At 40.3% G+C, this 25,214-nt stretch overlaps 1 protein-coding gene across 1 annotated transcript; it reads left to right on the forward strand.

The window, feature by feature from the left end:
• The first annotated feature begins 5,515 nt into the window (after positions 1-5,515).
• On the forward strand, positions 5,516-11,842 carry LOC104248417 (uncharacterized). Its single transcript, XM_009804663.2, has 7 exons — positions 5,516-6,426; positions 7,451-7,604; positions 8,882-8,935; positions 9,030-9,121; positions 10,681-10,916; positions 10,991-11,161; positions 11,317-11,842. The coding sequence occupies exons 1-7, from the start codon at positions 5,609-5,611 to the stop codon at positions 11,412-11,414; spliced, it is 1,623 nt and encodes a 540-aa protein (XP_009802965.1). The 5' UTR covers positions 5,516-5,608; the 3' UTR covers positions 11,415-11,842.
• The last annotated feature ends 13,372 nt before the right edge of the window (positions 11,843-25,214 follow it).

Here is a 25,214-nt window from a genome sequence, read left to right on the forward strand (position 1 = left end):
GACAACTTTCACTTTCAATTTCCATCTTGTTGCAGGCGTGCAACCCGATCCCATTCTCATATCTTGTGGTAGGCATACCACCCGCTCCCATTTCATCACATCTTATGGTAGGCGTACCACCCGCTCCTATTTCATAATATCTTGTGGTAGGCGTACCACCCGCTCCCATTTCATTATCTTGTGGTAGGCGTACCACCCGCTCCCATTTCATAATATCTTGTGGTAGGCATATCACCCGCTCTCATTTCATAATATCTTGTGGTAGGCGTACCACCTGCTCCTGTTTCATAATATCTTATGGTAGGCATACCACCCGCTCCCATTTCATAATATCTTGTGGTAGGCGTACCACCCGCTCCCATTTCATAATATCTTCTGGTAGGCGTACCACCCGCTCCCATTTCATAATATCTTGTGGTAGGCGTACCACCCGCTCCCATTTCATCACATCTTGTGGTAGGCGTACCACCCGCTCCCATTTCATAATATCTTGTGGTAGGCGTACCACCCGCTCCTATTTCATAATATCTTGTGGTAGGCGTACCACCCGCTCCCATTTTATTATCTTGTGGTAGGCGTACCACCCGCTCCCATTTCATAATATCTTTTGGTAGGCGTATCACCCGCTCTCATTTCATAATATCTTGTGGTAGGCGTACCACCCGCTCCCATTTCATAATATCTTATGGTAGGCGTACCACCCGCTCCCATTTCATAATATCTTGTGGTAGGCATACCACCCACCCCCATTTCATTATCTTGTGGTACTCAGTTCAATTAATGGAAATGCCCAATCATAGAAGATCATTAATTAAAGCATAAAAGGTGTCATTCAAGAACACAACAACTTTCAATTTAAGACCCACGGTCATGCTAGACACCAACATATAGATACTCGTCACCATGCCTATACGTCATACTCAACAAGAAGCAAGTAGCATATATGACTCAACTCCTAATCTCTCAAGCTAGAGTTAGACCAAACACTTACCTCGATGCCTTGAACACCACTCAAGTCTCAATTATAGCTTTACCCCTCGATTCCACCACCAATCCGCTCGAATCTAGTCACAAGTTACTTAATTACATCAATAAGTGCTAAATGAATCAACCCCAATGCATGAAAATGAGTTTTCTAAAATTTTATCCAAAAGTCAAAAATCACCTCCGGGCCCACGTGGTCGAAACCCGAGGTTCAGACCAAAATCCGATTACCTATTCCCCCACGAATCCAAATATATAACTTGTTTTGAAATCGGACCTCAAATTGAGGTCCAAATCTTCAATTTTAGAAAAACCTAGGTTCTACCCAAAATACCCAATTTTTCCCATGAAAATCTTTGATTTGAAGTTGAAATCATGTTAAAAGATGTTAAGGAGTGAAGAAAATGAATTAGAAATCACTTACCAACGTTTTGGAGAAGAAAGGTTGTTTGAAAAATCGTCTCTTATGTTTTTGGGGTTTTGAAAAGCGAAAAATAACTAAAATTCCCGTTTATTTATACACCTCTCAGACCCTCAGTGCGGACCGCATCAAATGGACCGCGGCCGCACTAGCGAACCTGAAGACCTGCAGTTCAACACCCTTTGCGGACCGCACAAGGCCGATTGCGGCCGCACAACCTCCACCGCGGACCGCACAAAGGTGACCACGGCCGCGTTGGCCCCTCCGCGGTCGCACGCGATTTCTCGCGGACCGCACTAGAGGGTTCAGAGACTGCAGCTTCCTGAACCTGCAACACCTGACTTTCTAAGCTTAAGGCATTCCGGAACCTACTCGAAACTCAGCCGAGCCCTCGAAACTCCAACACAAGTATACACACAGCCTCAAAAACATCCTACGGACATATTCGTGTAATCAAATTGCCAAAATAATATCACGAGCATCGAATTAAACCTCAAGATCAATGATATTTCTCAAAACTCTTTTAAACATCAAATTTCTCAATTAAGGTCCGGATCGCGTCAAACGACGTCCATTTTCAAGCAAATTTCACAGGAATGACTCAAGTCATATATAAGACCTGTACCAGGCACCAGATCCAACATACGGGCTCGATACCATTGCTTTCTCATCAGTTTTCATTTCAAATTTCCTTAAACAATTTCTGAAAACAATTTCACTTAAAAATTCATTTCTCGGACTTGGGACCTCGGAATTCGATTTCGGGCATATGCCCAAGTCCCACATTTTCCTACGGACCCTCCGGGACCGTCGAATCACGGATCCGAGTCCGTTTACCCAAAATATTGACCGAAGTCAAATTTATTCATTTTAACATCAAAACTTAGCATTTTTCACAGAGTTTCATATTTAAACTTTCCGGCTATGCGCCCGGATTGTGCACGCAAATTGAGGAGACTCTAATGAGATTTTCGAAATCAACTGAAAGCAAGTGATGACCCTTTAGGTCGTCACAGGTTCGGATACCCCTTCTGCCACCCTTGCTCTGCCCCTGAACGGGGCAACTATATTAGTAAAGACATGACCACTTATTAAATAAAAATCTATTGGTTGAAAAGGTATATAGATTGTAGATACATGCGTTAAAAAGAAAGAGAGCTATAGTTAGAGGAAAATAACGAATGTTGCATATATATGAACAATGTGGATGAGAAAGTCGTTTATTATCACTTGCAAGGGCGACTCTAGGGTAAGGCAAATGAAGCCCTTACCTTATGCCCCCAAATAATTAAGGCCCCAAAAATAAGAAGCACTACTATGTTATTATATAATATATACTCCATAATTTATATTTATATAATTATTAATAAAAGATTTCAAATTTTAATAATTTTTAACATTTTGTAGACGTAAGATTGAGTGAGTTAATGGGATAAATTTTTCTCACTAAATTAAATAATATATTTACCTTCTCATCAATTTTATTTTTCTTTCTTTATGTATAGTTTTTTTCATGGTTCTTACGATTTTACTTTCTAATTTCAACTCCAATTCTCTAGATTAACTATTCCTTTTTGTCATATTTGATTGATCCACACACCAAAAAGCAAGTTCTTTTGTGTCTCATCTTTTTTAACTAAGAAATTCCCGAGGCAAATGTCGCAAGGTACAAAACATGATGAATAATAGGCTCACCCTTTACCATTTTCACTTAAGGGAAGAATTCAATACCATATGATGCGCACCTAACTCATACATCATGAGTTGTGCTCTCACCACTATATCAAAGTCATGTAGGTTTTTTTTTTGTGTCTCAATATTATATGGATTTTATAAAAGACGTTTCAGGGTCTTTTTAATATATTTTGGTTTAGGCCACCAATTTTGTTGAGCCGCCCCTCATTGACAATCAACAATTATTTACAGACTACTGCCCTACTATAAACGTACTATTCAACCAGCTTCATTCAAATTTGGTAACTGAATGACATACGCACTGCCTTTAATGCTCTTGTCATCATTGCCTTATTTTAAGTGAGACTTTATAAATTTTATTGAGAATGTCAGGAACAGATAAGTGGCTCTAGTATGAGACTACTAAAGCCTTGATTTAGATCCCCCAAAATTTTTAATAATGAATTTTATAATTTTATTTTGAGTTAGACAATATTAATGTTTGTAGAAAAAATAAAAAAGTACAAAAAAATTGTGAAAAATAAAAAAAGGTGTCTACTCTAAAACAGTAAAAATATTTTTAAAACTTTGAATTAAACTACTTAAATCTTCATATTAGTAAATATATTTTTTACAACAATATCAAAGGTAACATATTGCAAATACATGTCTAATATCTCATTTATTTAAATTTATCTTTTCTAATATAAATAATAATATTACTACGTGAAGTTAAAGACTTTATGTCATTTAATAATATATATATATGCTATAAACAACAAGTATGAAAAAATGACAAGATTAATTTTTTTGCATATATGTGTGTATACGTACTAATAAAAAAAATATAAGGCCTCTTATTAAAATTTGGCTTTATGCCACCAATTTTATGGAGTCGCCCTTGATCACTTGTTCATTACACTTTCTAATCTCCAGTAGTAGTAATAGCCTTTGAGACATCCCAAGTGAAAATAAAATTTCTTTTTGGATCCTAATTTGGTTTACATATTAGTTATGCAGTGATTATTTAAAATCACGGACCAATAGTTATGCGGCAAACCAAATATTGTACGATTATTTTATGCAGGATTTTATGTGGAGATTATTATTATTTTATTATCAATGATAAGAATAAAGAAATTCTAATACGGAGCGCTTACTCATTACATGAACATTATATAACGTGAAGCTGCATTAGTTAGACCAGTGAGCTTTAAATACCATTTATGCCTAAACAAATCGATACTTTGTAGCACAGGAAGAATGGTAAATTCACATCTATTGAGATTTGAGTTTAAACTCTTGATCTTAGCATTTTAATTTTAACATTTTAACATTTTAGCATTTTAATTTTAAGTCATAGCATAAATCAATGATGTGCTTTGTACGTTTAATATAGGATGGATGATAATTTGCAACTATTCTAAAAAATGATGTTTAATTCCATTAAAGAGCCTGTTTGACTTGTTTTAAGTGCTTTTAAGCCAGAATCACTTTTAAGCCATTTTGTAGTATTTGGATAAAGTAAAAAAAATACTTTTAAGCACTTATTTTTAAGCTAAATTGACAAAAACAAACCAAAAGTCAAAAACTAGAATTTTTAAAAGCTATTTTAATTTAAAAGTTACTTAAAATAAGCCCACCCAAACGGGCTCTTAGTATGCTATACTTGGGGTTCCAAAATCCTAATAGAGCAAATCGAAACGTTAGGTAATTTATTCTTATTTGTTTAAATTTTGATATCTGAGTTAAATGTTATCCAAACTTGTAAAAAGTAAATAAGATAGAATAATTTCTTATTACCTGTAGTTGAATATATAAAAATGTTGTATACACACTACCTTCTCCGGATCTTATGTATGTGATTAAACTGGGTTTGTTATTGTTGTACTGTCATAAATCAATATTGCTTCTATAATAGATACCCCGTGAATTGGGTCGGATACTACTAAAAAGGATAGTCAGTACACAATGCAGATGCGGACTTAGAATTTAAAGGTCAAGAGTGCACTTTGGATTCAACCAAAATCTGTTTTGCATATAAGGTGCCCACTACTAATATATCACTATTCTCAAAAGATATATACATGTATAAATAGAATTTTTGCCGAACTTTACGGCTGTCGATGACTCCTCTCGATATAGCATGGGTCCGCCTTTGACACAAAGTATTTCGCATTCACGCATGGTCCTGAAAAGAATCGTACTCCAGGGAGTGTGATGTAGACAATCTACCATAATACTAGTGATTGCTTTTACGGCTCGAACTCGCGATCTATACTATATTAAATAAATAAATAAATAAATAAGCAAAAAAAATACGTGAGGGTGCAAAATAGTAGAACCCATTTGTTCATATGCAATTGTAAGTTGTAACTTAAGGGGCCCAATCACGTGACTGCCCTACCTAACGGACTCGTCAATCGTAACATCTGTAACGGTTCCATCTTCTCCAATGCAGTGCATTAACGGCGAAACCCACAAGCGTTACCTTTCACGTCGTCTCCATACCCTAACTAACGTCCACCCATGGCTTCTTGTGACGACGATTTCTCACTCCTCGGTGACGATAACGCCGCCGTCACCGTCACTCCTACCACCACCACCACACACTCTTCCAATCCTACTTACCACCACCACCATCAACCTTTCTCCCACCGTTACAAGCCGGCTCAAATCCACGCCCCGCCTATCTCCAGCGGTAGTCCGAAAAACATCTCCGGCGATGAAGACGGTGATGGATACAGCGACAATAATAACACGCCGTCGTATCATATCGGAGTGAATCCGTACGATACCGATTCAAATCCGTTCGAAAACGACGGTGACGTTAACAGATCGAGGCTCAATCAATCAAACGACAACAAACGAACGGATCGAGAGGATATCAGCGATAACGGAACGCCGTACAATTACAAAAGATCAAAAATCACCTCCTCCGTCGCCTCCGGCGGCAGCGGAGAGTACCGGAAGGACAGAGAAGAATGGAGCGATACGGCAATAGCGTGTTTATTAGAGGCGTACATGGAGAAGTTTGTGCAATTGAATCGAGGAAATTTGAGAGGGAGAGATTGGGAAGAAGTGGCGGCGATGGTGAGCGAAAGGTGTGAGAAGCAATCGAAGAGTGTGGAACAGTGTAAGAATAAAGTTGATAATTTGAAGAAGAGGTATAAATTGGAAAGACATCGGATGAGTAACGGTGGAATCACGATGAGTCATTGGCTTTGGTTCAAGCAAATGGAGCAAATTGTTGGAAATTCAGTATCAGGAAAAGCTACATCCACATCTGAAGAGGACAAAGCCATTGTTGCAGTTACCAACTCTGGCACTAGCAGACAATCTAAAAGGTAATACCTTTTCTAAGGCGGATTCAACTCTTAGCACTAAACTCACTGTACTTCTTAAATTATGGGTTCAGAATCTAATAATGTTTAAATTCTCTTGTTTTCCACACACACATATATATATATCTACATCCCCCACTGCATTTTTACTTGGCAGTTCTAATTGTATAAAAATTTGATTCTTTTTCTTGCATTGGATGAATTTTTTTTGAAATATTGAGCAGAATGGATATAGATGATTCACATAACGGACCGTAAAACGGGGTGGGATTGAGGTGTAGTCAATTGGACAGGACACCCTGGTGCACTAAGCTCCCGCTATGAGCAGGATCCGTGGAATGGCCGGATCACAAGGGTCTATCGCACGCAGTCTTACCCTGCATTTCTGCAAGAGGCTGTTTCCACGGCTCAAACCAGTGACATGGCAACAACTTTTCCAGTTACGCCTAGGCTCCCCTTCGTGTAGTTGATTGATTGATTTGATAATATCCCTTCAGAATATTGAGAGTTGATGTATAACAAGGTTGATCTGCCATTGCTGATATGGAAAAGAGAGGCTATTTTTGTACTGCAATAGTGCAACGATGTGCTGGGAAAAAGTTGACTCTTTGTATATGGTGAATGAATTGACTTTTTCTTTATGATACATAGGAAACTGTTTATCCAAGTCATAATCTTCCTCAGCTTGGAGTGAGCTGTACCATTTTTAAGTTTGTGTGTGACTCATATTATTTAGATGTGATGTTCTAATTGATTGGGAAGCTTGAAATTTTCAATTGTTTTATAAAATATGTTTTTACTTTTCAAGTTTCCATGATACAGAAATAAACAGTTTAGATGTATATTAGTTTGATCAAAGCAAAATCTGGAGTTCCTTGTCCTTACTTTCTTTGATATAGCTGCTATTTGCTAACCTGAGTTCTCATCTAGTGGGAATCTGCATATAAAATACTTGTGTACAGTTTTCTTCTTTTTCTTCCAGTTTCGCAGATTATCTGACATTTCTGTTCCTCCTAACCTGCTTCAGATATGGAACAGCAGTGCCTGGTCCCAGTGGACAGATTGTAAAGTCAAAATCTTCTATGGGTCCAAGGTGGAGAAGGGTAGTTCTTAAAATTAGTGGTGCTGCACTAGCTGGAGTCACACCAAACACTAATGATCCAAACAACCTTGATCCAAAGGTTTATTTACTTCCAATGTTCTCTCTATATTTTGAAGCAAGAATGGTTTAATCTTGGAAGAGATGAATTGGGTTTGAAAATTTTAATGATAGTTTGAAGCAAGACTGGTTTGATCTTGGAAGAGATGAATTGGGTTTGAAAAATTTAATGATAGTTTGGAGAGGAAGCCTATGTGATTATATTTCATTCCGAGTGTACCAAACAAACTCATTCAAGATATTACATAATGCTTTTTATTTTTTACACGCAATTTTAGATGACAGATCAGTGGATCTCTTGATGGAGACGTACCTATTGCAAAATTGGAGGATTAATTTATATTCGCAAAATGAATGTAGTACAATGTATTTAGGTCAAGAAGCTAAATGTGTCTTTCCGGCACTTCAAAATGATGGTAATGTTGAGGAAGGTTTTTTTCTTACAGTTTGGCTATTAGTTAACATGGCACTTAACAGTCTAGAGCCTGAACCTTTCCTGTAACAACAACTACTACTATTCAATCCTAATTCCTAAGCAAGTGGGGGTGGCTATCTGAACCCTCATTGTTCATGTCACTCCATTTGAGTCGAGTAAAATATTTTAAACATTTAGTTTCTCTAGCACTAGAAGTTTTCTGTATTTTCTACCAGCATATACTCTCTGGCAGGACTAAAAGATTCCTATCAAACATTGGACCTAAAGTAAACGTACTAACTTGACTAAAACTTAATCCCAACAAATTTGTATTGCATATTTAAATCTTTTTTTCTTTAGAAGTGTGCCCTGTTTTTCGCCTTTGCCTAAGATATTTTACCAGTTGAATTCAAGCTGCTGTGGAAGTAGGTTCGTCTAAAACAGCTATCAATCTTATCTTAGATAGTTCTTTTAATTTTGGGTTGACTAGAAACTTTAGATTTTCTCATGGGAGGGGGTATTACTTCTTATTACCTTATCCTGAAAAAAGGGTTATTACTCTCTTACTCTGTATTCAATGAAGAAATCTTGTTATGACCACTTGGGTGAGTTTCCCAGCTGTATGACCTTTTAAGGAAGTGGATTTATCACAAAACATAATGTCAATATTACCAACAAGATAAATGCATAAAACTTTTTCAGCTTGTGTGAGAAAAGTCGATTTGGTAAGCAAGAAGTTCTCATATTAATTGCTGCTACATTTTGGATTCTGTTTCCTAATTAAGTGAGATGTCGTACCCTGTCTTGTATCTGTAAAGGAGTTAAGTGTTATTTTCTTTATTATAAATGCTGATAATAAAGTTTTTATCATTGAAATATGCCAGGTGGCCATGCTAGTTGCTAGGGAAGTCTCAATAGCTTGCCGTCTTGGTATAGAGGTATCAGTCAGAAAAGCTTCTGATTTTTTGCCAAGGAGTAGCACTTTTGCCGTATTCTGATTCCCTTGGACATGCATGTTAATTGTTGCCTTAGGTGGCAATAGTTGTTGGCGGACGCAATTTCTTTTGCGGAGACACATGGGTAACTTCAACTGGATTGGATAGATGTACTGCCTATCAAATTGGGTAATTTCCTCCTTTCTAATTTGTGATTTACGGTTCAGTTATTAACTATGAATAGCCTCTGTAAATCATGCAATTTCCCTTGTAGATTTCATTAGTTCTCTTACTTTAGTTTAACAATCAAGTTGTTTGATCTTTGGATTTAGCTCCCTGCTTCATTTGTTTTTTTGTACTCGGGAGTTAGTCCAAACTTTTTTTTTAATTTCTGCATCAATATAACACCTCACTTCATCAAAAAGAAATATATAAGTAATACTATTATTCATTTGGTTTATTTTCCTATAAGAGGTGGAAAGATAAAATCACACCTCATGGAACGGGTGATCTTGATAGTCCAGTGAATTTTCTAGTTTCTATATCCTGCTTGTAGTTTTGTTTCTATGCTATTCATATGTATGAAATCTCTCTATTTTGGTTGAATACCTTTGTGAGCTTTTTGTTATTAAGATATCTGAAGATTCCTTCATCCCTTAGTCTTAGTGCATGTTGATATTGGAATGACGGAATAGTTGAAAGTGCATGAAAAAAAGAAGAAAAGAAAACAGAATCTGGAGAGTCAGATCTATGGTGTGATTTGTAGTATAAATTATAGGGGGTTGAACTTTTTACAACTGTGGAATAGGTCTTTTGATGTGTTTTATTTTGTTAAAAATAAAACTTTGGTGTACATGCTTCTACAACATGGGCGTTACTTGATTGCCTTGGTTATGCGATTTCGGGCTTCTAATTTATGAGGTGCAAATATTATTTGGCTAAAGTAAGTAGCTCAACTTGAATAAATGACAAAAAGTTCAATTTGAATATGGCTAATGGAAGAAACAAGGCTACTTTTGCGATAAAGAAAATGAAGCTGGATTAAATCATGATCCCGCCCCTAAATTTGATTTAAAATGTATACTAGATTTTCCAATCTCCATCTGCTTTGTCTGCCTGCCGCTCCTCGACCCTCGTAGCATGCTGCCTTTTTCCCCCCTCAAGATACTTGCTAGTTCCTGTTGCAGCCTCACCTTTCTATCCCATGCAAATGACTGCTAACCCATTGGTTGCTTGGGGTGGGGGAATGGTGGTTTGCAGGACATGGTGGCAAGTTGCAGGGGGAGGGGAGGATTATCGGAGTTTGTAGGTGGATGGGAATGTGGTTGTGAGCAGGGGCGGAGGTAGTGTATGATTTACGGGTTCGGACGGACCCAGTAGATTTTGCTTAGACCCTGTTTATATTAGAAAATTCACTAAATATGTATAAATATTTAACTGCGAACCTAGTAACTAAACGAGATATGAGTTCGATGGCAGATTCAGAACCCATAAACTTCAAATTCTGATTTCGCCTCTGGTTGTGATTAAGGTTTAACAGGAGTTTGGGGGAGGGGACATGAAGAAGGTAGGAGGAGCTTGAGTTGGCAGTCAAGTTCTTTATCATTTTGATTGGATTATTGGAAGCATAAGCTAGGTTGTGTTGACAGGAAAGTTGGTCTAGTCCACTGAAAGTGAGAGTAGTAATGGTATTTCCCGTTCGTTCTGTAATGAACTAATTGTACCTATGATTTCCTAATCTTCTGCAGAATGATGGCAACTATGATGAACTCAATACTGCTGCAGTCGGCATTAGAGAAGTTGGGTGTGCAGACTCGTGTGCAAAGTGCATTTTCCATGCCTGAGCTTGCTGAGCCATACAGTAGGCAGCGGGCTATGCGGCATCTTGAAAAAGGTAGAGTTGTGATCTTTGGTGGTATTGGAGCTGGCACAGGGAATCCGCTCTTCTCTACAGATACAGCTGCAGCACTCAGAGCTTCTGAAAGTATGAAATGTTACACTTGAAATCTCTGTTTTTACTATTTAGAGTGGTTAATGATTAAAGTTTTCCTTCTCCAGTTCATGCCGATGCACTACTCAAGGGTACTAATGTAGAAGGTGTCGACGTTTGTGACTCCCGAAATAATAATGTTGTTGCTGAGCATATTTCCTTCAGGGAGCTGGTTTCCGGAGGTGCTTCCCCGTTGGATCTGATGGCTGTAACATTATGCGAGGAGAATGCAATTCCTGGTCTGTATTTTTTGGATGGCTCTTTCATCGCCAGCTTTATCCTATAGAATATTTTCTCCTATATCATTCTATCATCGGCTACTTCACTTCATGAAAGTGTGTTTAGTTCCAGTCTTAAGATTAAACGTTCTTGACATGCTTTGCTTTTCTTGCAGTTGTTATTTTCAGTCTTCATGGGCCTGGAAATATATCAAGAGCGTTATGTGGAGAGCAGGTGGGTACACTGATTGATCAGACAGGAAGGGTTAGCTAACATTTTCTTGATATATGTATGACATTTTCCTTCATCTTACGCGGAACTCTGAGGTTAATTTATAAAAGAAAAGAGATTCAGAGGGAGCAGTATTGAGGCTGCAATGGCCATGGAGTTTCCTAGTGGAACGCCCTGATTTATACTCGAGAGGCAACAAGTTGAAAGAAGTGCAGCTTGCCTTGTATAACATGGGAAGACAATAATTTGATCTAACTTAAAACAGATTATTACACAGATTAAGATATATCCTAGTTCATGGAATTGATGAGTTATCTGTTGTAACGTAGATCTATAGGATGGATTAAACATGTGTAGTGAGATAAGTTATTATTGTGGAAGGCAGGAAAGCAACAGGAAGAAGTTGTTTGGGAGATTGGGAGAGGTCAAACTCATTATAAATTGGCATTTCCATGCCATACTTCAAATCCTATTTTACGCAGTCCTACCCTGCATTTCTGCATGAGGCTGTTTCCAATGGCATTTCCATGCCATACGTCAAATCCTATTGTACATTAATCTTACCCTGCATTTTTGCATGAGGTCGAACCCGTGGAAATAGCCTTATGCAGAAATGTAGGGTAAGACTGCGTACAATAGACTCTTGTGGTCCAGGTCTTTTCTGGACCCTGCGCATGACATGAGCTTAGTCCACCGGGCTGCTCTTTTGCTGTCTTAAAACTAAAAATGACTTGGCATGCGTAGAGGTTAGTAGTATAGTCCGCTCTTAAATAGACGTATTAATATACTATTATGGGGGTCTATGAACATATGCAAGTCAAGCACTACTTATTTGAGTGTTTCGTTTTTCTTTTTCTTTCCTCATGGAGTATTTGGAGTGGAAGTCCAATTTATTAGGATAAGAAAATTGAACTTCCACTTTAAAGAAGTGGAAGAGTGCAATAGTTGATGTGTCAGTTAGGTGCGCATCACGGGTTTAAATCCTGCCAGAGACGAGCTCGGCATTTAACTGAAGACCGATAAAGAAGCATATTCATTATCCATCGAATTTCTAATCGTGCAGTGAAGAAGGATAAAGTGGCAGGCTCATTATGCATCGAATTTTTAATCCTGCGCCAAGTTCTAACTTTCTAGGATACAATACCTTGTGTTGGTTCCCCTGTTTGGATTTTATAGATGCTTGTTTTGGATAATAAAAAGGTTATTATGCTTGTAATATATATGGAATTATTTTACTTGCTTGCTTAATTAATGCTAGTGAAAAAGAGGGGAAATAAATTAAATACGAAGCTCATTTAAAAGAAATGAGTAAAGGTACTATCCAACTATGGAAATATCCTCCGGACCGAAGCTTTTCTATTTAGGGAACTTTGTAGAATTCTACTTCTTGACGATGCCATAATAGAAAGAGCAGTACATACTGTCATAAGTTCTGTCATGGGCTACTTTCCAGACATGCCCCATGACCCCTTGGCCGCGCCCCATGGCGGCCTAGCAAGCCTCACAATGTCTAGCGTCATGGTCGGCCCCGTAGTCTTGGCTGTGCCAAGTGACAAGCGCGCATGCGCCTCTGTCGCCCCACCGATGCCTCTCGCCAGTGCCCAAGGGCTGGCCAATGACAACAGCGCCGCGTGCCCTGACAATGTCGCGCGCGCAGATCCTAATGCCTCGCCAGCGCCCAGCTGCAGGCCCATTCCAGAAGCGCCTCGCGCACCGACCCTGATGCCAAGCACCAGCGCCCAGCCTCAGGCCAGCACATCAAGTGTCGCGTGCGCCCACATCAACACGCGCGCAGACCCTGACCCGCAAGACAAAGTTGCTGCCATCGGACTTAGTTCTACCTTGTAATAATCTAAGTCCTTTTCATTGTAATCATAGGCTAGTTTACATCATTTACATTTCAGTGTGCTTCTACAACTTTATTAGGACTAGTCATGTAATGTTGGTTTATTTTTTTAAGCATTATTAAGGGGGACCAAACAATCAAACATTTTCAAGCAAGCATTTTCTGGTGTCTCTCCCCCTCAACACCGCATCTTTGTAATCAACATTTTCATTCATCAATAAAATCATCATCATCATTCAAAACCCAATTCTCTCTCAGCTTCCGCAATTGCTCATAACATTGGTTTTCCCGCACGACACTGACAATCTAGTCTAGCGTGCGGAGGGGACCTCATTGGCGGACAGCAACCGCACTGACATCGGTTGCTTAGCCTTACGTTGCCCTTCCAAAGAACATCAGGAAGGCGCTACGTAACAGTTGGTATCAGAGCCTAGGCTCGACATCGGACGAGGGAACACATTTGCCATCATCACCATTTCTGACCATGGTGAATCATGGGGAGCGTCTAGCATCCCTAGAAGAGACGGTTGACCGATTACGACCCATCGTGGATACGGTGCCTGATCAAAACAACAACCTAGTGCAAAGGTTGGACGACCTGGACCGCCGAATGCGGCAGGCGGAAAATGACATTGCAAACATCAGTCGTGACTCTGACGAGGACCGACAAACGACAACCATTGAAACTGCCAATATTCATGGCAAATTTGAGGACCTCCAACAGGAGCGTGCCGACGATTTAGTCCATCAGCAACAAGAGGCATACAGACTAACTGCCATGCAGCAAACCATAGACGACTTGACAGACAAGCTCAATGTTGTCAATGCTGCCTTACAGAGCCTACTTCGAGGAGGCGACAACCACATCAGGGGTGCAGCAAACCTCACCCCCATTCCACAAAAGCTTAAGATACCAAAGCCATACGACGGATCCCGGTATGCTAAAGAAGTGGAAAACTTCATCTTCGACATTGAACAATACTTCAATGCCGTGGGCCATTTGGAGGAATCCAAAAAGGTAGCGACTGCTGCCATGTATCTTCAGGAAAATGCCAAACTTTGGTGGCGGGTCAAATATGAAGCCATCAAGGCTGGTGAAGATACTCTTCAGACATGGGACGAATTGAAGGTATCCATACGCCTGCAGTTCTTCCCCGAAAATGTGGAATACAATGCAAGGAGAAAGCTACGGGACCTCCGCCACACCAAATCAGTGCGGGAGTATGTGCGCGAATTCTCCACACTCATGCTAAACGTACGCGGCATGGGGGACAAAGACAAACTCTTCGCATTCATAGAAGGTTTGAAACCGCATGCCCGTATGGAACTACAGAGACAACGGGTAGACACCCTGTCCAAGGCCATTCAAGCTGCAGAATGCCTTGGCGATTATCATTTGGGAACTCAGAACGACAGGCCCCAGCCGTCTGTCCGAGGGGATCCAACGGGCACCATCCCAGCAATGGTGGCCCAAGCAAAAGTGGGGGAGATCAGAGTGCATCCAAAACTAAGACTCCTCCCTCCAACAGCAACAGTGCTGCATCCATCAACAACAATCAGAGGAGAAAGCCTCCCTCAGAATGCCGTCATTGCGGCGGGGCACAGTGTAACAATGAATGCCCAAACATAAAGGTCAATGCTCATCAGACTGTCGAGGATGAGGCAGACGCATCAGACACATCAGAAGACGACCAGGTAGGCGCCTTCAATGCAATTGTTGGCTCTATCCCACATGCCTTAGCGGGGACCAGTGCATGCACTCCTAAGAAAACATCAGTCCCGATCACCAAGAAAGGGAAAGAAAAGATGGACGAGAGACCTCCTAAACAAGCGAGGACCCTAATGTTCGTCGAATTGAAAGTGAACGGCAATCCCCTTCACGCATTGATAGACACGGGTGCCACCCACAACTACTTGTCATCAACACAAGTAGAGCGCCTAGGTCTTGTTGTACAAAAGACCAAAGGCCGCGTCAAGGTTATCAACTCACCACCCCAGAAATTGGGTGGAACAACTACAAATGTCCCAGTGAAACTTGGCCCATACAAAGGAAACATCGACCTGCGCATCACAATCATAGATGACTTCGACATCATAGTGAGTTTGGAGTTCATGAGGCAAACCAACACCATACCGGTACCATATGCCAACATGCTCCTGATGATGGGAGAAAAAGGGGCCAAGCCCTGCACCATACCATGTTTTCCCATAAAGATGGCCGCTGAAAACATCTCGGCCATGCAGTTGGAGAAGGTAGTCGACAGACATGAACCACTGGTTCCGGCTACCCTTCGCAGGAACAATCAGCCATCATGTCATCGGCCTCAAAAGACTGGTCTCCTCATTGTGTGAAGACTTGTCAGCCATGCCACAAGGACAAGTCGGATCACTCATCATAGATGGGACCCTCGCAGCCATTACATGTCCCTCAGAGACCATGGGAGAGTGTTTCCCTCAGATTTATCACGGGATTGCCCCAAGTCGGTAATCTTGCATCTATCATGGTTGTCATAGATCAATTTTCAAACTATGCAACCTTCATAGCAGCCCCGCAAAACGCATCAGCAGAAGATACAACTCGACTCTTCTTCTCGCACATTGTCAAACATTGGGGCCTGCCCAAAGCCATTGTTAGTAGGCGCGACTCACGCTTCACTAGCAACTTTTGGACCCATCTCTTCAGGTGATTTGGGTCAATATTGAGTCACAACTCAGACATCCATCCACCATCGGATGGCCAGACAGACCGGTTCGATGACATGCTGGAGGAATATCTCCGCAACTTTGCAACCGGATCACAGACGCATTGGGTGAAGCTCCTGGATGCTGCTCAATTGTGTTTCAATTATCAAAAGAGCCATCATACAAACAAAAGCCCTTTTGAAATTGTTACCGGACAGCAACCGCTTCTCCTGCAAATAGTGAATGCATCAACCATGCCGAAATCTCCTCGAGCTGCCAACTTCTCGAGCGAATGGGAGCGCAACATGGGGATAGTGCGGAGCTATCTCGTCAAAGCCCAAGAGCGGGAAAAATGGTTCACCGAACAAAAGCTTTGCTTTGCCCAACATCAACCAGGGGACAAAGTAATGCTATGCATCCCAAAGCGGTACTTGTTTGCAGAAAGGACCCATGACCCTCGCCTGCAACAAAAATACATCGGGCCCCTGCCCATTGAAAAACGCATTGGGAAGTCCACATACCAGGTAAAAACTCCATCCTGGTGGAAGATCCATCCAGTCTTCCATGTCAACTGCATGAAATCAATGCGTCGCCACAACAACAAGCTCACAGAATAGAGGGGCGCAGACCTCCCATCCAACAACCATCAGAAACATCATCATCATCATTATCATCATCATCATCATCATAAGGCTCCGAGGACGGCGCCAACTCAGGTGGGGGAGAATGTCATGGGCTGCTTTCTAGACATGCCCCATGATCCCTTGGCCGCGCCCCATGGCGGCCTAGCAAGCCTCACAATGCCTAGCGCCATGGTCGGCCCTGTGGTCTTGGCTGCGCCAAGTGACAAGCGCGCATGCGCCTCTGTCGCCCCACCGATGCCTCTCGCCAGTGCCCAAGGGCTGGCCAATGACAACAGCGCCGCGCGCCCTGACAATGTCGCGCGTGCAGATCCTGATGCCTCGCCAGTGCCCAGCTGCAGGCCCATTCCAGTAGCGCCTCGCGCATAGACCCTGATGCCAAGCACCAGCGCCCAGCCTCAGGCCAGCACATCAAGTGTCGCGTGCGCCCACAGCAACACGCGCACAGACCCTGACCCGCAAGACAAAGTTGCTGCCATCGGACTTAGTTCTACCTTGTAATAATCTAAGTCCTTTTCATTGTAATCATAGGCTAGTTTACATCATTTACATTTCAGTGTGCTTCTACAGCTTTATTAGGACTAGTCATGTAATGTTGGTTTATTTTTTTAAGCATTATTAAGGGGGACCAAACAATCAAACATTTTCAAGCAAGCATTTTTTGGTGTCTCTCCCCCTCGACACCACATCTTTGTAATCAGCATTTTCATTCATCAATAAAATCATCATCATCATCATCATTCAAAACCCAATTCTCTCTCAGCTTCCGCAATTGCTCATAATATTGGTTTTACCGCACGACACTGACAATCTAGTCTAGCGTGCGGAGGGGACCTCATTGGCGGACAGCAACCACACTGACATCGGTTGCTTAGCCTTATGTTGCCCTTCCAAAGAACATCAGGAAGGCGTTGCGTAACAGTTCTTATAACATATATATCATCCCTTTCAAAAAAATTGTGTTAGTTTTACTTTGCACAAATTTTAATAAAGAAGATAAGACTTTTGAGATATATGGTCTTAAATAAGTCATAGCATTTGTGTAACCGTAAAACTTTTGAAACTTGTAATTTGAAACCTACCATAGCATTTGTGTGCTTTTTATTAAGGTAATATTGAAAAATTCCAATCTTTTAAAACAGAATAACAAAAAAATAGTGCCAATCTTTTTAAAACAGGGGAAGTAGAGCTCTTTCTCTCGGATTATATCTCTTATTTTGTACTATACCAAATCATAAACTAAGGCCATGTACTGGTTAATTCATACAATCTCTAGCCCACACAAGGAAAACAAAACGTCACTATCATCAATCCATTCCATCAATTTTTGTATGACAATCATTTAGAAAATTTGAAGGGGAGACTTGGACGATTAAGTTGTTTTCGTCTGTTCTAGTAGGAGCGGATTTAGGGGTGCGAAAGGGCACACCGGAATCAAAATGTAATTTTTTTGGACCCAAAAGATTGAAATAAATGGAAAAAAAATTTAGTGACTAAACTATATATATAAAGGGCGCTATATATAAAGTTGATTAGATGTCCAGGTATAGCACTGTTTATTAAGGCACTATATGTATAGCGCCTTAATAAACCGCGTTATACCCCTTCAAATATCGTCCCTTCCCTTTCCCTCGTTACAGAACACCAAATAACCCCCCCTTTTAAATCTCAAAGCAGCGCCCCCCAATTAACGACCCAAAAAATCTCGAGTGGACCCCACCCATCCCACAAAAAGTAAAGATTCTTGGTCCCACATCCTAGTTAAGCCTTCTCTTGTTGTGGGTTGCTCGTTTCGAATTCAAATCTTCAAATCTTCAACTTTCCAAAAAACATAAATCGAGGTATTCCAATTTAATTTTTATCGAAATCGTATAAAGAATGTATATTAGTTGTTTTAAATGTGTTCTATGTTGTTTTGTATTTTTTTTGCGATTAAACTGGTACGTTATTTTTATCCGGACTAAGATATGCTAAAAAATGTAAAAATTGAGAAATCATTATTATTTGTTAAAAAATGTTAATAAGTTACCTTTTCTGTTTCATATGTGTTTTCATGAATGTTTTGTGATTAAATGTATTTGTTGTTTTTATCTAGTTTAGATTATTTATTTGATTAAAGACTAGTAATATAATGCCATTTTAGCGTAGTAAAATGTAGTGCCTTTTAGCATAGTATCCCTGTAGTTTAAGTATCTCGTATACTTAAAAATACGTTAAAATAACTGATAGATCAAACACAAACTCTGTCCAATTCTAGTTAACGATTGTAAGAAAATAACATGAGAAAAGAACAATATTTTTCGAATATCTTGGTGCTACTGGGCCTCAAATATCGAGCCTGGAACCTATATGTGAGTACTTAACGATTAAATCTTGTATAATTATAAAAATTAATTATTTAATTTACAAACAAACATATAAAATTATAAAACTAACATGTAAAATAATAAAACTAACACATACAAGAACTCATGATATCTTGGTGCTATTGGGCCTCAAATATCGAGCTTGGAACCAATATGTGAATACTTAGTAATAAAATATTGTATAATTATAAAAATTAATTATTTAATTTACAAACAACCATATAAAATTATAAAACTAACATGTAATTAATGTTGTTTAATTTACAGTAGACGACATGGAGGTGCCGCCTATGCATTCCGGACCTTCCAGCGATGAGCTACTGTCGTTACAAGGCGATCATAGGTCCGCTCACATATGGGAGGGAGAGTTACTGGCCTAGACTCTCCGCGTCAGAGGAGTGGACGACATGTGATGTGTGCCTAATGTTGCAGGGCTGCGTCAACAGGTTATGGGAGAAAATCACTATTCTCGTTATTCTATCCATCCAGGAGCAACAAAGATGTATCATGATATCAGGGAAGTATATTGGTGGGACGGAATGAAAAAGGATATAGCAGAATTTGTTGCTCAATGTCCTAACTGTCAGCAGGTTAAGATTGAGCATCAAAAATCCGGTGGATTATTGCAGGCTATGGAGATTCCGACTTGGAAATGAAAAATAATCAATATGGATTTCATCGTAGGCTTACCTCGTACCCAGCGTAATTTCGATTCGATATGGATGATTGTTGATAGGCTAACAAAGTCAGCCCATTTCTGCCCGTTAGGACATATTCCTCAGAGGATTATGCAAGGCTTTATATTAAGTAGATAGTACGACTGTATGGTGTCCCTGTATCTATTATCTCGGATAGAGGAGCTCAATTTACAGCTAACTTCTGGAGGTCCTTCCAAAAAGGATTGGGGACTCAACTAAGTCTTAGTACAAAATTTCATCCCCAGACAGACGGACAAGCTGAGCGTACTATTCAGACACTTGAGAATATGTTACGAGCTTGTGTGATAGACTTAAAAGGTAGCTGGGATGATCATCTGCCGCTTATTGAGTTCGCATATAATAATAGCTACTATTCCAGTATTCAGATGGCTCCATGCGAAGCTCTCTATGGACCAAAGTGTAGGTCACCTGTAGGGTGGTTTGATGTTGGAGAATCTGGGTTACATGGGCCAGACCTGGTTCAACAATCCATAGAAAAAGTGAAGCTTATCGGGATCGACTATTGACAACTTAGAGTCGTCAGAAGTCATATTCTGACGTGCGGCGTTGAGATTTAGAGTTCGAGGTTTATGACTGGGCATTCTTAAAAGTGTCACCTATGAAGGGTACGATGAGGTTTGGCAAGAAAGGCAAACTTAGCCCATGGTATATTAGGCCTTATACGATCAATCGGAGAGTGGGCCAAGTAGCTTATGAGTTAGAATTGCCCTCAGAATTGGAGTCTATTCATCTAGTTTTTCACGTATCTATGTTATGGAAGTGCATTGGCGGTCCTACCCGAGTGGTGCCCACGGATGATGTACAGATTACAGAGGACTTGTCATACGAGGAAATTCTGGTTGCCATCCTAGACCGACAAATCCGCAAGCTACGAAATAAGGAGGTAGCCTCCGTGAAAGTACTTTGGAGGAACAACAATGTGGAAGAAATGACTTGGGAGGCCGAGGAAGACATGAAGTGTAAATATCCCTACTTATTTCCTCCTCTAGAGAAGGGTCCGACTGGGACGTCATAACCTCAAGGCACGTGTAAAAATTCTTGTGTTAGCTATTGTTATTGGTCGTGTGAGGCCATCGTCGTTATTAATGATTGTGGTCCTATGTGGCGTTAAATTGTTGGGTTTCGACAGGAAGAGTTGGTAGTAGCGTTGTTACAAAGGCGACTCTGCTAAGGTTATATAGACCCCGGAGAGTTAAACATTCGAGGACAAATGTTTCAAAGGGGGGAAGGATGTTACATCTCGCATTTTTATACGCTAAAAGTTTCGTCTTCAGTTAATTGATGCAGACTGGGGGGGGATGAGATTATCTTGAGGTTAATATATTTATGATAATTATAACAAGCGAGAAATAAGTGTCATGAAGAATAAAAGGTACACGAATTAAAGAAAGTGAGTTTCGTTGAAAGTGGCCAATTTGGGATAAAATACGGGTCGAGCGATACTACCCGATATTTATGGTCTAGTACCACACAAGGTACCATACGGCCGTGATAATATGATTTATAAAGTATATTAAACATGAGTAGTATTTTTAGGTAATTTGAGATAATTCTTAATTATACGGGTAAATGGTTAATTACTGGGTAACGAGACATTACCCAGTTAACTAATAAGTGGATAGAAATTAATAAATTACATACCTAACACGTGGCAAGAAGCCACAAATCAAGAAATGACTAAGTAGTTATTTATGCCTAGGTGGCTACCTAAGGATAAATGGGAATTTAATGTTACCAAAACAAGACTTATAACAAGTCTTGTTACATTTTCATTTTGGACAAAAAACAGAACCCAAAAACATGAAAAATCCCAAACAAAATACTTCAAGGATCAAAATCCTTCCTAGTTCAAAGGCTTCAAGGATCTATTCCATTTTTCTTAGTCCAAGTCTTCAAGGATAAGAAACTCAATTTGCTCCAAAAAGCTTCAAAGAAGCAGAAGCTAATTTCATTCAAGAATTTCAAAAAAATAGAAGCTAATTTTGTTCAAAAATTTCAAAAACAGAAGCTTAATTCAATTTTTGGGGTTCTAAGTTTAATCCACGAATTTTCTAACGGAATATTATACGGATTTTTCCTACTCCGGGTATGTTAAGGTCATCCCTTCTATCTTTTTGGCGTGGTCCAAGTTATACAGAAGAAACGAGCAAACGCACCGTTTTCATAAACGACTCTATTCATAGAAATACTAGGGGTCTCTTTGTTCTTGATTCCCCCTGTGACATATTGTTATATCTTCTGTTCATGGGTCTCAAAATAATACGCAGTAGAAAAAGTTTATCCGGAAGAAATATTGAGATTATTACACATTTTTCATGCATTTCATTCATTTATATATGTACATTGACCCATGACCAGATGACGTTATATACGCGTATATATATATATATATCTCTGTGTGTGTGTGTGTATGTATAGGGGTGGGCATAAAATCCGAAAAACCAAATTCCGAACCGAACCGAATTAATTTGATATTTCGGTACAAAAATTTTGGTATTTCGGTACAAATATTTCGGTATTTCGGTAATTCGATTCGGTATACGGTATTGAATTTTTGATATTTCGGTATTGTGGTATACCGAAATAGTACAATGTGTATTGTGCAATATGTGCAGCATGTTTGCATTGCTAAGCTTGCACTTGTTCATGTATGGTTGAAACCTGTTCCTGTGGAAGAGTACAAGAATCATACCAAAATCATACCAAACAATCCATTATCAACTAGACGGGCATGGTCTGGAAGTAACTCCGCCAGTGCTGTAACCTTTAATGGTGTTAGATTTGAATCTAGTGCGACTTCTGTTAGATAATTGTCCAATAATTTTGAAACTTTAAGAACTGAGCTTTGTTTGGGAGATCCAGGGCTGTCAAGGTCAAAAACCATTCCGCATTCATCTCTTAGTTGGTTATATTCTACATCATCCTCATCCAAATTTAAGAAAATGGAAAATATCCTTATGATTGAATCAGTGTCATATAGAGGGCTATGGTTGTTTCCATTCCCATTTCCAGTTATGAGAATATCCTCAAGAATTGCTTGATGCAGTTGTAGACCAATGCGCCTTTCTAGATCAGATCTATAAGAAGTAGATGCTGATGCTACTATTGCAGATTTTAACAAACTCAAAAGGAAGGCTATTGGGACTGTACTTTTCAGCTGGGAGCTCTAGACAGTGAAGATTTGGTTTAAACCGAAACCATACCGAAACCGTACCAAACCAAAATAAGAAATACCGAACCGTATCGAAATATTTTGGTACGGTATTTGATATACACAATTGATAAACCGAATACCGAAATACCGAACCAAAATTTTTAAATACCTAACCGAAGTACCGAATGCCCACTCCTATGTGTGTGTGTGTGTATGGGATATGGGAAAAAAGTTACAGTGTTATATACGCACCACCACCTGATCAGTTGGTATATGTTAATGATGTTGCCCACAGTGGTCGAGACGATATGATGGGATGCCCTCAATGGCTTGATGATATTATGTACACCCATACCTATGCATGACACGACATTTATACGCACATGCATGACATTATAAATGTTTCAGAATTTACAAAGTTATTCAGATTTATAGATGGATTTCTTTATTACATGTTTCATCTATGTCTTTTACGTACTGATTTTCATACCTTACATACTCAGTACATTATTCGTATTGACACCCTATTTCATGGGGCTTGCGTTTCATGCCCGCAGGTGCAGATAGGCAAGCTGACGGTCCCCCTTCTTAGGATCCTTGATCAACGAGAGTTGGCGTGCTCCACTTGATCCGGGGTTGCTTTTGATTTTGGTACGATATGTTTGTGTGTATATATATATACACACAAACATATCATACCAAAATCAAAAGCAACCCCGGATTAGTCCCGTCTTTGTACAACTATATTTCTATTAGAGGTTTGTAAACAGTATGTCTAGTTGGATAGTATGTGGCCTTGTCGGATTTCAATTTTGGGTGTATAGTTGTCTATAACAGCCTTAACGGCTTGCCTACTGTATTCTGTATGTATGCGTACATATGCCTTTCTGGCAGGTTTCCTTCATGTATGGTATTTTCGTAATTCAGCAGATATTATTCAGGTTTATATCTTAGACGCATGCTTAGGGGTGTTTGACAGGTAGGACTCAGGCACCCATCGCGGCCCATCAGTTTGGGTCGTGACAATCATGCCACCGAGCGGGTACTTCGCCAATTTGGCCGTCTGCAGCTTGTACCGACACCACCCACTAGGAAGACCATACATTTCCAGTGGGATGATCATTCCAGGGTGGACCAGGCCTATGTGGCATGGCTAGAGGCGCAGATCGATACTTGGGATCGGCAATTTGACCTGATTACGCCCCCCCTTCACCGAGTCAGATGGATACTGAGCATGATTATATTGGCTGGTACCGCGGCGTTGTCCGATTTTTCATTAGAAATCCCATTCATCGAGCTGGCGGTCGATACATTCCATATGTCAGGAGGCACGAGGCACTGGTATGTTATTTGGTATTTTTACTTATAACTGTAACCTAGAATTCCGTAATTTATATATTACATGTTGTGCAGGCTATTGGCCTACATTTATTCCACCAGTTGGGACTGCAGATGCAGCAGCATGCCGGCGAGGGAGCGGCCATTTTGCACGAGTATGGCCGGCTGGTTACAAAGCTGGCTGCCTGGACACTACGGAGAGCCCGAGAGGATGAGTGCTTAGGATACGACCCTACTTATGTGGTGCCAGAGAAGTCCCATGAGATAGGGCTGTCCCACGAGGTGGGGCTGTCCCACGAGGCAGGGCTGTCCCACAGGGTCGTAGGGGCCAGCGAGGAGGTAGTCCCCAGCAAGGGGGCGTTGAGGCACCTGTTGACGATGTTGGAGCTGATTTGCTTGTTGACCTCCATGAGCCAGACGATCATCACAACAGCATGCCGTCATACAGCCTTCAGCTGCAGCTCACTCCAGGGACTTCGCAGGTGACCCTGTTAGATCCATTGTTGATCACTGGCACGAGCATTACTGAAGAGGATTGGGATCAGTACTTTCCAAGCCCATCGACCACTACTGAGAATTGGCTGACCCGAGATGTGGATAGTGGCCGTCGGTTGAGTTATGGCTCATCATCGTGGGGTGCTGGGGATCTTTCACAGGCGCAGGTATGATTGTATTATTATTAAATTTAAATTTGTTTTTATCTCATTGATTATCCATAAATAACCTTATAATTTTCTTATTAAGACTTCATCCTCGCCCGTCACAGAGGCCACTTTATGCGATGCTGGCCTGGCTGCGATGGATGATTATATTCAGGAGCCCGATGAGACCATGGTAAGACAGTTTAAATTTTTGTGACTTAATACGTACATTACTAATATATATTTTCATATACTGAGCTAACTTATTCTTCTGTAGGTTACTACTGGACCGATGATCCCTTCTACCGATCCTGCCAGCACTATTGACGATCATACTGCAACACATCCTGCGATAAAGAGGCGACGTGATGAGGATGATCCTGATAGCGTAGACAGGCGAAATGGGATGCGCCTTAGGCCAGCGGATGCGTTGAAGCACACATGTTGTGGTACAC

This window comes from Nicotiana sylvestris, chromosome 7, assembly GCF_000393655.2.
Source record: "Nicotiana sylvestris chromosome 7, ASM39365v2, whole genome shotgun sequence".
NCBI lineage: Eukaryota > Viridiplantae > Streptophyta > Magnoliopsida > Solanales > Solanaceae > Nicotiana > Nicotiana sylvestris.

Coding starts and splice junctions, on each gene's coding strand:
- LOC104248417 (XM_009804663.2), top strand. CDS start 5,609: ATGGCTTCTTGTGACGACGATTTCTCACTCCTCGGTGACGATAACGCC. Junction 8,936..9,029: donor CTTGCCGTCTTGGTATAGAG/GTATCAGTCAGA, acceptor TTGTTGCCTTAG/GTGGCAATAGTTGTTGGCGG. Junction 9,122..10,680: donor TGTACTGCCTATCAAATTGG/GTAATTTCCTCC, acceptor AATCTTCTGCAG/AATGATGGCAACTATGATGA.